The following is a 12,486-nucleotide window of genomic DNA, read 5'->3' as shown; positions in this document are numbered from 1 at the left end:
ATAGTCGCCGCTGTATCCGTGTGTAGGTATGTGCGCGCGTGAGTGACCCTCGACGACATTCTCAGTTTTCTCCATTTCTAATGGATTGTATTGTATAACCGTTTTTTTTTTCTCCTAATAATGCATAGAAATTTCATATGCAAATTAGTGCTGTTAGTTGAGTCTCTGTTTAGTTGAGTGTCGATTGTTTTAACTGGCCCACCTGTTGTTGCGGCTCACACCACACGGCACCACACCCACCAGTGGCTAATCGGGCAACGCGCAGGATTGCCAACTACATTTGTTTGGACTACCAATGCGTACTACCACGAATGCTCGGTGACTGAGGAATTGAGCCACAAATGTGTATCGACTTGTTGCTCTTTTAATTGCCCATCGCGGCAACATTTACACGCATTCACGTGTAAGGCAATTTCCGTATGAGTAAATGTTTATTAAATTAATTTATTTCGTCGATACATTTCAATTAACAGCTGTGCTACACACTTTTCTATACATGAAAGCCTGTATTTGATGAGAGTAAATATAAAAATAAAAAATAAAATAAATTTATTGTCCACTGCTCTTTGTTAATTGATGAAGCCTATATCTCTCTCTCTACATCCCCTTACTTTTCCATATTTATTCTATAGACCATAACACCCTGTTGCTCGGTGTGCGGCAGGTTCAAGTACTATCAGTTAGATGAGAAACATTGTTTGGCCGTCTGTCTGCTGGTTGGTAAATATTTAATCAACATTTGCTCGGACAGGTTTTTGTTTTTAATGTGCAATCATTTGTATTTGGTAATTATGTAAATATGTGTGTATGTGAACGTGTATGTACATAATTATTTATATCTCACTGACACCTAACGGCTGCACTCCTATATATAAAAGCACACGAAGAGAGGTCAAAGTTCGCAGAATGGAGAGGTTCGGTGAGTCGATGGGGATTTTTTTGCTGAATAATATTTTCAACCCAATATAACTAAGAAAATTTACTTTCAGCTACAAAAATGTTCAAGCTTTGATATATTTAGAGATAAATACAGGGGAAGTGTCTTAAGTCTACAGACAGGAGCATATTTTGTTATTTCGCGAAGGTATACAATAATTGAAAAAACTAGTGATGTCGTTTTTTTTCAGAATTCATCTATATATATAAAAATTAAGTCGAAAAAAAGTGTGCATTTGTCCGGGGTAATCTCAGCAACGCGTGTAAGGAAAACAATGAAAGTTTCACACATTATTGGTGCTGCTTTGGCAAAGGTTTCCGTGAAGTTTGGTTGAAATCCCATAACGCATGTGTGTGCGGTGCGTCGGTTAAGTGAGTGTGTTTTTGCTATTTGCCGCACGTATTTTTTGTACCGCACATAGCATTCATTAGAATTGAATACATTTTGGTCGTGTGTGTCTGGGCCGATTATTATGAAATTTGGTACATATATATATTTTTTTTTCCACGGTGAAGGTTAGTATAATATGCTTATTGATTCCACTCACCATCAGGTGGCGCTGCCGAAGGCCAAAACGAGGACCCGGGTAACCGTAGGATGTGTTTTTACATTGTGGGTATCAAATCAAAGCTACTGATGAGTGCTTTAATACAGAGTATTTTTTAGATCTCTGAGTGACCAGGGTCTCGAGATATAGCCGAAAAGTTGGACCAAGGTACCCTTGGATGTGTTTGTACAATATGGGTATCAGATGGAAGCTGTTGATGAAAGCTTTTAAGTGAAGTAATTTTTACTGCCCGTTTTCGGGATAAAGAAAGGAGATGGAGCTGGAGATGGAAGAGGAAAAGAAATAGCTACAGGAGAGGAAGACCACTTATTATTAAAGATTAAAAAAAAAATTCTAAAAAAATTTTAAAATGTTACATATACGCTTATTATATAAACGTTAATCTGAAGTCAGTTATAGTGAAAAATTCATTGTATCATTGCCGGCGTGATTGGTGATCGTTTCCTTAATTTTTTGCAGAAAGGTTATGCTAATATGAGATATTACCTATATCATTCATACATTTACGTATTACCTATGTACTCACATATATACGGTTGAAGCAAATATATGTCAGTTTTTTTACTTCGCCTGGAAAAGTTTATATAAATTTAAGAAGAGTAAACATAACTTATTTTATATCAGACTTCACGCAAAAAAGTCATTTGCACTTGAACACATAACTGGGTTAAAGCGGAGGGGAATAGAACAGTTCTCTTCTCCATCTCCGCTTTTTCGTACACGACGAAGTGTATGTACCATACGATTGATGTTGTTGTTTATGTGTAAAGGGGAGCGCATCTATGCACATGCTAAACTTGAAAATAGGAGCACCGATTATTATGTTGAGAAACATAAATCAACCACGACTATGTAATGGCACTCGATTAACAGTTAAGAGATTGATGAATAACGTCATTGAAGCAACAATTTTGAATGGAAAATACTCTGGTGAAGACGTATATCGGATATGCCGTTTGAATTCAAATGTCTTCAATATCCTGTTCGCCTTGCATTCGCGATTACTATTAATAAGTCACAAGGCCAAACTTTATCAATTTGTGGTATTGATTTAGAATACCCATGTTTTTCTCATGGCCAACTTTATGTTTCATGCTCAAGAGTTGGTAAGCCATCGGTTTTGTTCATTTATTCAACAACGCATGGAAAAACGAATACCAAAGAGCATTACAATAAAAAAAGTAATAAAGTAAATCACATCAAACGTTTTTTAATTGCTACTACTATTTAAAACTTCTTTCATTACTATTCATGCGCGAGAATTTTTATAAAATACACACAGTATTTTTCGGCTTAATTTAATTAATTAATCTAGATTTTTTTAAAGACGACCAGCGGAACGGGCGGGTTTTCGCTAGTAAATTTATAAAAACTAAATTATTTATCTTACGAAAAAACTAACAAAACAAGAAAAAAAACGGAATGACAAAAGTCTGCATACTTCCATCTGCTTTGGTTCACTCAAGCAAAACAAGCATAGAGAAAGTAGCTGTAAAATACCGTTGTTTGAAAATTTCAGTTGATAAATTGTCGTAGCTCTTACACGCATGTGATTATTTATTTCATCCGAGGCTTTCTTGTCGTTTTCATTGGGGAAGGATTTTTACGTGGAGGAGAAGAAGTGCGGATATGGATATGAAAAATATTATACTGTCAAGCACGGTGGAGGTAGCGTAAGGGCTTGGGGAGCTATAGCTATAGCTATGTGTAGGTGTCGTTGGGAAAATGACCTTTATTGAAGGTACTGTGGACCAATACAAATATAAAAATATGCTGGAACTACAGGGCCCGCCATCTATCGTTACGGATTTTAACTAGGTATTATTTGAAGAATGGTAACACTTAGCTGTCATCTGATTTGACAGAAAATTAGTTTTATTCTTCCGCTGAACGAAAATGGTTGTGTATACGCTCAAAGGACCGACCACCCAACGCGTTTTCGCTTCGCTTCATGGGCTTGGGATCGACTTGAAGAAGATGAAGACTTTTACCGAAAAATCATCTTTTCGGATGAAGCTCATTTCCATCTCGGCGGGTATGTTAACAAGCAAAATCGCCGCATTTGGGGCTCAGAAAACCCGCACGCACTCGAAGAAAAGCCGATGCATTCACAACGAGTCACTGTTTGGTGCGGATTTTGGTCGAGAGGCATCATTGGTCCATTTTTCTTCGAAAATGAGCGAGGAGTGGCCGTAACCGCCGATGGAGAGCGTTACCGGGCCATGTTGAACGAATTTTTGTTCCGAGAAATTGAAGAGGGGGATATTGGTGGCATTTGGTTCCAACAAGATGGCGCTACTTGCCACACAGCGAATGCTACGATCAATCTTTTGCGCACTGTCTTCGAAGATCGCATTATCAGCTGAAATTCTGATATCGCTTGGCCGCCTCGGAGCTAAGATTTGACGCCGTTGGATTATTATCTTTGGGGTGCCGTCAAAGACCAGTGTTATGCCAACAAACCAGCAACAATTGATGCACTGAAGACCGACATACGCGATGTCATAGCTGAAATATAGTCGCATACAATCGAAAATGTGTTGTAAAATTGGACCGATCGTATGGGATGGTGCATGGCTAGCCGAGGCAGTCCGCCTGAATGAAGTTGTGTTCCATCATTAACCGGAAGGATTGTACTTCAAAATAAAAAAAACAGTAAGTAGTTTCTTTTTTATAGCTTTTTTAATTCCGTAAAGTTATATGGCGGACCCTTTACATTTGAGGTTATCAGTAGAATGCTTGGGTATTGGGCAAGGCCGGGCTGTCCAACAAGACAATGACTCTAAGCATACTCAAAGCACTAAGTGTCAAAGAATGACTCGTATATTATACACCCAGGCAACTAAATATAGTACAAAGCCGAAGAGTGGCTGGGAGCTTTTAGAAAGAAAAATTCGACGAAGTATAGTAACTGACGCAAAATCGATAAAGAAAGAGTTGATCGAAGCATGAAATCAAAGGACGCAGCAAGAGCTTACCCAAATAATTGGATCAATGTCATGTCATCTACAAGCAGTGATTGGTACCGGTGGTGGAACCACTAAAGGGTGCCTTTTATATTTCGGGATTAGTGAACAAAAACAAATTTTAATCATCGAAAATCACTTTATTGTTTTTCTAAATATTCTCCATGAAGATCTATATACTTTTGCATGCGTTTGAACCAATTGTCGAAGCACTTTTGCCACTCTGAATGAGGTACCTCCAAAACATGCATTCTGAATGCCGCAACCGCTTCTTCAAGTGTCGAAAAACGTTGAACTCTCAGTTTGTTTTTTACGTACGGGAATAAAAAGACTACGATTGAATTCACCATACCATCGATAAACACTGGTCCTTGATGGAGCTTCATCACCAAAAAATGAATTAAGTTCATCCATGCAATGTTGCTGAGTTAATCCACGTCGAAAGTTGTAAAAAATATTCGCACGAAAATGTTCACGATTTAATTCCATTTTTGAACCGAGATCAATCTTTTAAGTTACTGTCAAACTTTGCGATACAGCTGTCAGTTGCCAGATTGCAACACCAGGGTTGCCAAATCCTGCCAAATAAAAAGTACCCCTCGTACTAAAAGTATTAAAAAAACCTATTTCTAAATTAAATAAATTTGTTTTTTAAGCTAATTGAACTGTTTGTAGACTTTTGTCATACCATTTTTTCGTTTTTTTTTTTTGCTAATTTATTTGTTATAAAACAAGAGAAATGATTTAATTTTTATAAATTTATGAATAAATATGAATTCTGGAAAAAAAAACTACATCAGAAGTTTTTTCAATTATTGTGTTCCTTTTTCCTGAAATTGAAATTGGGAAATAAGAAAATATGCTGGTGTATGTAGACTTACGTCCTTCCTTGTAAGTCAAGCGGGAAGAAAAAAATTTATGTTAAAAATGTAGTTTCTCACTAGCCAAAGAGTCCTCGGATCCCTATTGAAAAGATACCATCGTTTACGGGACCTCTTGCAGAGCAAAAACAATCGGTCGATTCACAAACGAGTGCAAATGGCCAGACATCAACGCCTTTGTTAATTATGTTAGAAAAGTATGCGAGCTGTGGCAATTAAGGTCTGGGAATTTGTTAGCACAAGCAAATTATGTTGCGCTCAAAATTTTATTATCGACCTTCACACTATTATTAAAAAATAAATAAATATGTTAATAGGTGCGTTAGGGACTTGGCCGAGCTCCACCTTCTATTTGTGTTGCGCGTCTTCCACAAATAGGTCCAAGTCCAAATTTTACGCGAATCCGAACGGCAGATATTTTTTATCAGCAAATTTTTCATGGCAAGAATTCCCCTCAAAGGTGTTTCATGCACGGAGATTCGAACTTACACTCTCCCGATTGGTTGGCTGGTTGGTTGGTTATAGTGGTGATTCATCCAGAATCCAAATAGCGCTTCCGCACCATTTTGTTGCCACATCCTCGTTACCAAATTGTTTAACAGTTATTTGCAGCAGGACTATATCCAGTCTGTGCGGTTTAGGAACCTTATTAGGTTGTTGACGTCTAAGCCAGACAGTTGCTCGATACTCTCGAACAGCGGTTTGCCCAGGGTTAACAATTTGTCCTTCCATAGGGCAGGGCATTCACAGAGGAAATGGAAGATTGTTTCTTTTTTCTCCGGTTGTTTACAACTATGGCAGTATGTGTTGTGAGGGATGCCCATTTTGGCGGCTTGTTCTCCGATAGACCAGAAGCGAGTTATGACTGCCGTAAGTCTACAGGTGTCCCGTCGTTTCATTCTTATTAATGCCGACGATTGCTTGAGGTTGTAGGTGGGCCATAACGTTCTGCTAATTTTGCATTTCGTCTGGTCTCTCCATCTACAATCTGCAATTCGAAGGTATTTTAGGGAAATTGCATTCTTGACCGCGCCTAGTGGAGTGAATACTGGTACTGCAAGAGCGCTATTCATGGCAGATCCCCCTCTTGCCAGTTCATCAGCTTTTTCGTTACCTTCTATGTTCCGGTGTCCCGGGACCCAAATTAAGGTTACTCTATGGTTTTCACTCAAGTTGGTGAGGCTATTCCTACTTTGCTCCACCACTTTAGAGGTTGTTATAGTCGCGTCCAGCGCCTGGATTGCAGCTTGGCTATCCGAAAGAATAGCGATATTGCCCTTAAAAGAGAAATCCGTGATTAGTAGCCTACAAGCTTCCCCAATTGCTAGTACTTCCGCTTGGAAGACGCTGCTGGTATTAGGGAGACGCACAGATTTTTCAATTCCTAGTCTATGAGAATATATACCAGCTCCAACACCACAATCCATTTTACTGCCATCTGTATAGACTGTGGTATCGAAGTTGTTTAGAGAGAGTCCCTTATTCCATTCTTTTTTAGATTGAAAGAGTGTGGCAAAATTCCTATTGAACGTTACCGTCGGGACGATGTAGTCAGTCCTCACCGAGGTTAACTGAGTTTGTCGCAATAATAGACTAGCGTGACCATAACTGATTGGTAGTCACGGACGAACTCATGCGGCTACCTCGGCGGAATTACTAGTATTATTTATTGCTTTTACGCCATATCGAGGGCGCTTAGTGCTACAATAAAAGATTTCCATTGTTGCCGATTTTCCGCTAAAGTCTTCAGCTGGTTTCATGTTAGATCGCTGTCAACGGTATGGAATTCAAATTGAACATATCAACACGCTTACGTAGAGTGCGAACTGAAGAAAATATCGCAGCTGTATCGGCCAGTGTTAATGATGACCATCAATTATCGATTCGTCGCCGTTCGCAGCAATTGGGCCTCTGTTACTCAACAACGTGGAAAATTTTGCGAAAGGATTTAGGTGTGAAACCTTTCAAAATACAGCTGGTGCAAGAATTGAAGCCGAACGACCTACCGCAACGAAGAATTTTTGGTGAATGGGCTCTTGGAAAGTTGGTCGAAGATCCACTCCTTTATCGAAAAATTGTGTTCAGCGACGAAGCTCATTTTTGGAGCAATGGGTGTAAATAAGCAGAATTGTCGATTTTAGAGTGAAGATCAGCCAGAAGAATTGCAAGAGCTACCACTGTATCCAGAAAAGGTCACAGTTTGGTGCGGTTTATGGGCTGGAGGTATCATTGGACCGTACTTCTTCAAAGATACTGCGAATCGTAACGCTACCGTGAAATGATATCCAACTTTTTTTCGCCCAAAATGCAAGAGCTTGACTTGCATAACATGTGGTTTTAGCAAGACGGTGCCAACGCTGAACATTTTATTTCACGTTCGGGACCTGTCAATTGGCCACCCAGATCGTGCGTTATAATGCCTTCAGATTATTTTTTGTGGGGCTATGTTAAAGCTCATGTCTATTCAGACAAGCCTGCTGCAATTAACGCATTGGAAGATAACATTAAAGCATTTACATGTGAGATACCGGCCGAAACATTGGAATGAGTATGCCCAAATTGGACTAAGTGGATGGACCATTTGAAGCGCAGTCGCGGTCAACATTTGCATGAAATAATCTTCAAACATTAAATTATATGGACTGTATTTTCGATTTAAATAAGAACTACATGAATTTTTCTGAATTTTAGGTGTACGTTTTTTTGAAAAACTTTCCTATAGCTCTTAAAAAATCACCCTTTATTTTGACAATTATTGACAGTTGTTTGTTTAGTCTCAGAAATAACAGCAAATTTGAAACCGATTCCTTACTATTTTATTTCCTCAAGGTTTGTGGTTCTTATCAGCGAGACAATAAAGTTAGCCTTTGTAATAAACTATTTTCTATTTTAAAGTTTTCAAAGAAACTCGACCCGATTTGGAAAAACTCTTTCGTGGTAGAATGTTTACCATTGCCTATCGAGTGGCAACTGCTATTAGAAAAAAACCTTAACTATCCTTTGGTGTCGAATGGTAGTTACACACAAAACATTCGGTCACGGCGGTTTCCAAGTGCCCCTCAACCTCTAAGTAGTGATTTCAACATTGCTCTCAAGATTGGAAGCAGCTTTGATAATCCTCTGAAGTCATTCCATTCAGCACCACAGTTATCACTACTTCCTCGACCTATTTTACACCACCACGATGAGCTCCCTTGAGATGTAACTTCATAATGGTGAATAAGAAAAATTTGCAGGAGGCATGGTGAAAATAATTGGGAAGGTATGCTCAATAACAGACCACCATTCGGATCTAAGCAAATTTGACAGAATCAGTTGGGGGCTGACGTAGCAGGGGATGTGTTTACAAAAACACTGAAATTATGTTGGTGATATATGAAAAAAATCAACACAATCTCACTTTGCTGCGATCTGAATAACGACTGATGGGACGAGTGTGTGAATATATGTGATATAATGTGAACAGGTGGATTCCCTGTGATGTTAGTTAGTGAACAAACGTTGTAAATCTATCATCCCTGACAGGTGGTGTTATTTGAGTTATAGGGCGGGAGCGGCAATGGTGGAATGACTTATTTTGTCGAAAATTTTAGCACAATGAACGCGAAATGGCGCCTTCTAGTTTGCTCACTGAATATTTTCCATAACGTCACTATAGAGTTTTATATTGATTGTCTGCATGGTAGGACTATAACGACGACGAGTAATCCCGCTTATATCGTAAAACAAGTGATCAAAAACAGCTTCAGTTGCGACTTGGATGTTCTTGCTTTCGTTAGCAGCTCTTCACCATTTTCCAACCACTACTAACTTTTTGTGCAGATCTCGTGGTCCTACCGAAACATCCAGGCCCCATCTCCAATGATTACTCAACTTATCACATTTCCACCATCGCTCTGAACTACATTACAATACGTCTCTTGTAATGTGGGTCACTTATTTTAGCGACCCCACTAAAAAGTTACTTTAGCTACACAAACCTAACTTCCTTTCGGCTTCAAAATTCTAATGAAACCATAGAGAGGACTCTTCTTTCCAGACGACGGATACGGTGTTGTCAGCTTTCGAGTTATAACTAAATAACAGGAACTTATTCAGGATCCACACTTCATGTTCAAGCAAGAGGGAGCCAATTGAAGACGATCAGCGCGCAGGTTGGTCGATTGAACTTCAGAAGGTCTAAACCTTAAAGTGGAATTAAAGAGTTTGAGCTCAAAGAATTTTATGCTGAAGATGATGAAGATATGAAGAATGAGCCCCTTATTTTTAATAATAAGTGTTTAAACAAATTTTAAATTTTTACACTTATTTTTTTTACATTTCTTCAGAGTCCACAACTTATTTTAATATAAATTTCACTTTGGTCTGCTAAAGATTTCATATTTTTTAGCAAGACCTTCCACAATACAATGTCGTCTTTCCTGACAAAATTTATTTCTTTAAATTTTTTATAGCACAGTTTTGAAATCATTAAAGTTAAATGCTTCTCCAACCCATACCCCGTAATAACACAAGGCTTGGCGTGCTCCACGCTTTACGCCACATATCCGAATTCACTTAATTACTTTATCTAGGATCACACCCACAATTCCTCCTACCTTATTGACTATGACCAGCCGTCGCTCGAATCCGCGTGCTATGAAGCTGAAGAGGCATATTGCCAAGACCAGCACCGAATGCTGCAAAACAAACGCGACGCATACACAGAACGATGGCTTGACGTGCACCGAGCGCAGCAGCAAATAAACACCCGCACAGTAGATGCCGATTATTAGCGTTTTTGTGACACTCAGTAGCAGGGCGTAACGATAAATGCGCGAATACTTCACACGCACTCCAATACTGGCAAAATGTTCATCCAATTCGTTGAACACGTCAATGATGCGCCGCATCTTGCTGCGTTGCGTTAGCGCCGTCGTGTAGATGACAATGCCGGTGACAATGCCCGTGCAAATCTGCAATGTATCACCCACGACGGAGATGTTCGTGCGAAAGAAGTAGCCAACTATGGATTCGGCATTCAGCAGCGAGCTGAGAAAACAAACACCGTAAAGTGTCACATAGGCAGCTGTGTTGCAAAAGCCAAAGCAGGATGCGCGTATCTCGCTGGTGCCATTGCGCCGCTTCACAATGCGAAACGGTGTCAGGCCATAAATGTAGGTGAACAGGAAGAGCGGCTGGAGTGTGGCGAAAACTTCTTGTGAAATAAAATATTGGCGCAGACGTGCGATGTGAGAGGACATTGATTGAGAGAGGTGGAGGTGATGGCTTTAGTTTGATGTTTTTAGTTATTGATTGATGGTGTTACAAATTTATATGCAAACTATTTTGGTTACTGGCCAATTCTTTTGTCCACGACGCTTTGCAAAATTGATGTTTCCCGGTACCCGTGTCACACAATACTGTTTATGTGAGCTGTTTTGCTGCCTGTTGAATGCCAGGATATTTGAATGAATAGAAAAATATTTGTTTTTGCTCTGAGGTAATTCATTACATGAGCAACCGGAAAGTGGCGTATTTGTCTTGTAATCATAGCTGGCGCAATTAAATGCTATTCAAAGGGTATTAAAATGGAACTCCTGTCTGGTTTGTGCTACCCCAGTCGGTATTAAAAAGTAGCTAGTAAAGGTAAAAGCGACAAGGGAAGAAAGAATATTTAGCGTTCTTCGCTAGATGTTTTCATGGAGCTATCTCCCACGAGGGTTGTTATTTGTGGCCTTGGGTATTTATAGTATTGTCAGGCGTTATCTGATGTTTCCATATTTGACTTATTCTACCATAAACGTGTTCAGTATTATACATTTATATAATACGTAATTGGCTTTTATATCTTTTATTGGGCGTTTGGAGCAGCTCCTTCTCCTGCTTGTGATGTTCTTTCACAAGTTGAGGGAACAACAGTTTGACGCCGAAATACACTCGGTGGTTTGCCATTTCTTGCCGAGAGGCGATTGCTATTAAAAAAAAATTGTTGTATTATTTGGTGTTTCGTACCCGGAATTTCGAATCTGTAAACTGCCGGATGGCGATCACGCACCCACCCATTCGGCTATTGCGGCCATATTAAAGGATTTACAAACTCATTTCGGGGATGCAATTGTCTATTGAATTTTGGTATAATATAGTACAAGTTGTCGAAATCATCTCTTCAGTGTAAAGTTCTCTCTCGACGAACAAAACGAACACTTTACAAGGCTCTCATCACGCCCGTTCTGTAGTATGGCGCAGAAGCTTGGACGATGACATTATCCGATGAGGCATCCCTTGGAGTGTTTGAGAGAAAGATTCTACGGAAGAATTTTGGACCTTTGCACGTTGGCGACGACGAGTATTGTAGACCATGGAACAATGAGCTGTAGAAGCTTTAGGACGCGATAGACATGGTGCAGCGAATAAATATCCGGCGGCTTAGTTGGCTGGGTTATGTCATCAGAATGGATACAAAGCCGGAGCGCTCCGAAAGTATTAGTTGCGGTTTCAGCTGGTGGATTATTAAGTGAACTGGGCTTGTATGAGATACTGTGATGAGTGGAGGGCACAAAAAACCACGAGTTCAAATTGCAAACATAAATTTCAATTCAAGTGTAAGAATGATGTGGCTCAAAAATCGTGTTGATTTTTGACAATTTTTTCTTTTTTGGCTCTTTTCTCCATATACAAAATTTTGAATATTCCTTATAGGGTAAATGTAAACTGTATTTAAGTGAGAGAACCTTATAGGTCTGAACAGCTGTTTTGGGATATTAAGTATGGAATTTTCAGTAATCAGAAGTGAGAATCTGAAAGGGATGAAAAACGCTTTCCATGCAAGAATTCTTTTAGGTCTGGAAACAGATGGAAGTCTCTAGGAGTTAAATGTTAAAATGCTTTTGTGACACGTTGTATTGTCCCTGTGAAAAAATATTCTTTTTCTTTAACAAACTAGGTATTTTTCACAAATTTGTTCTTTCAACGGCTCCCAAAGGTTAGAATAATATTCAGATATTGTTTTGCCCGTTTGTAATCATCCACAAACAAATTCCTTTCGCAACCAAAAAAATTGATGCCACCACCATCCTTGCCGATTTCAGGACTCGTACTCGTTTCGGAGCCGGAGAAGCCAGGTTCACACCACCCTTTAGACTTTTTTTTTGA

The 12,486-nt window shown here is 39.3% G+C and overlaps 1 protein-coding gene across 1 annotated transcript; it reads right to left on the bottom strand.

Annotated features, from left to right (window-relative positions):
* Window positions 1-9,905: 9,905 nt before the first annotated feature.
* On the bottom strand, window positions 9,906-10,595 carry LOC128864798 (putative gustatory receptor 28b). Its single transcript, XM_054104557.1, has one exon. It carries the CDS (start codon window positions 10,593-10,595, stop codon window positions 9,906-9,908), a length of 690 nt encoding a protein of 229 aa, XP_053960532.1.
* Between the last annotated feature and the right edge of the window lie 1,891 nt (window positions 10,596-12,486).

The sequence above is a fragment of the Anastrepha ludens genome, chromosome 5, assembly GCF_028408465.1.
Source record: "Anastrepha ludens isolate Willacy chromosome 5, idAnaLude1.1, whole genome shotgun sequence".
NCBI classification, from domain to species: domain Eukaryota; kingdom Metazoa; phylum Arthropoda; class Insecta; order Diptera; family Tephritidae; genus Anastrepha; species Anastrepha ludens.
Note: the sequence above shows the minus strand (reverse complement) of the source record. Positions and strands in the feature narration are given on the sequence as shown.

Bases quoted from the DNA above. Each gene is read 5' to 3' on its own strand.
- LOC128864798 (XM_054104557.1), bottom strand. From the start codon at position 10,595: ATGTCCTCTCACATCGCACGTCTGCGCCAATATTTTATTTCACAAGAA.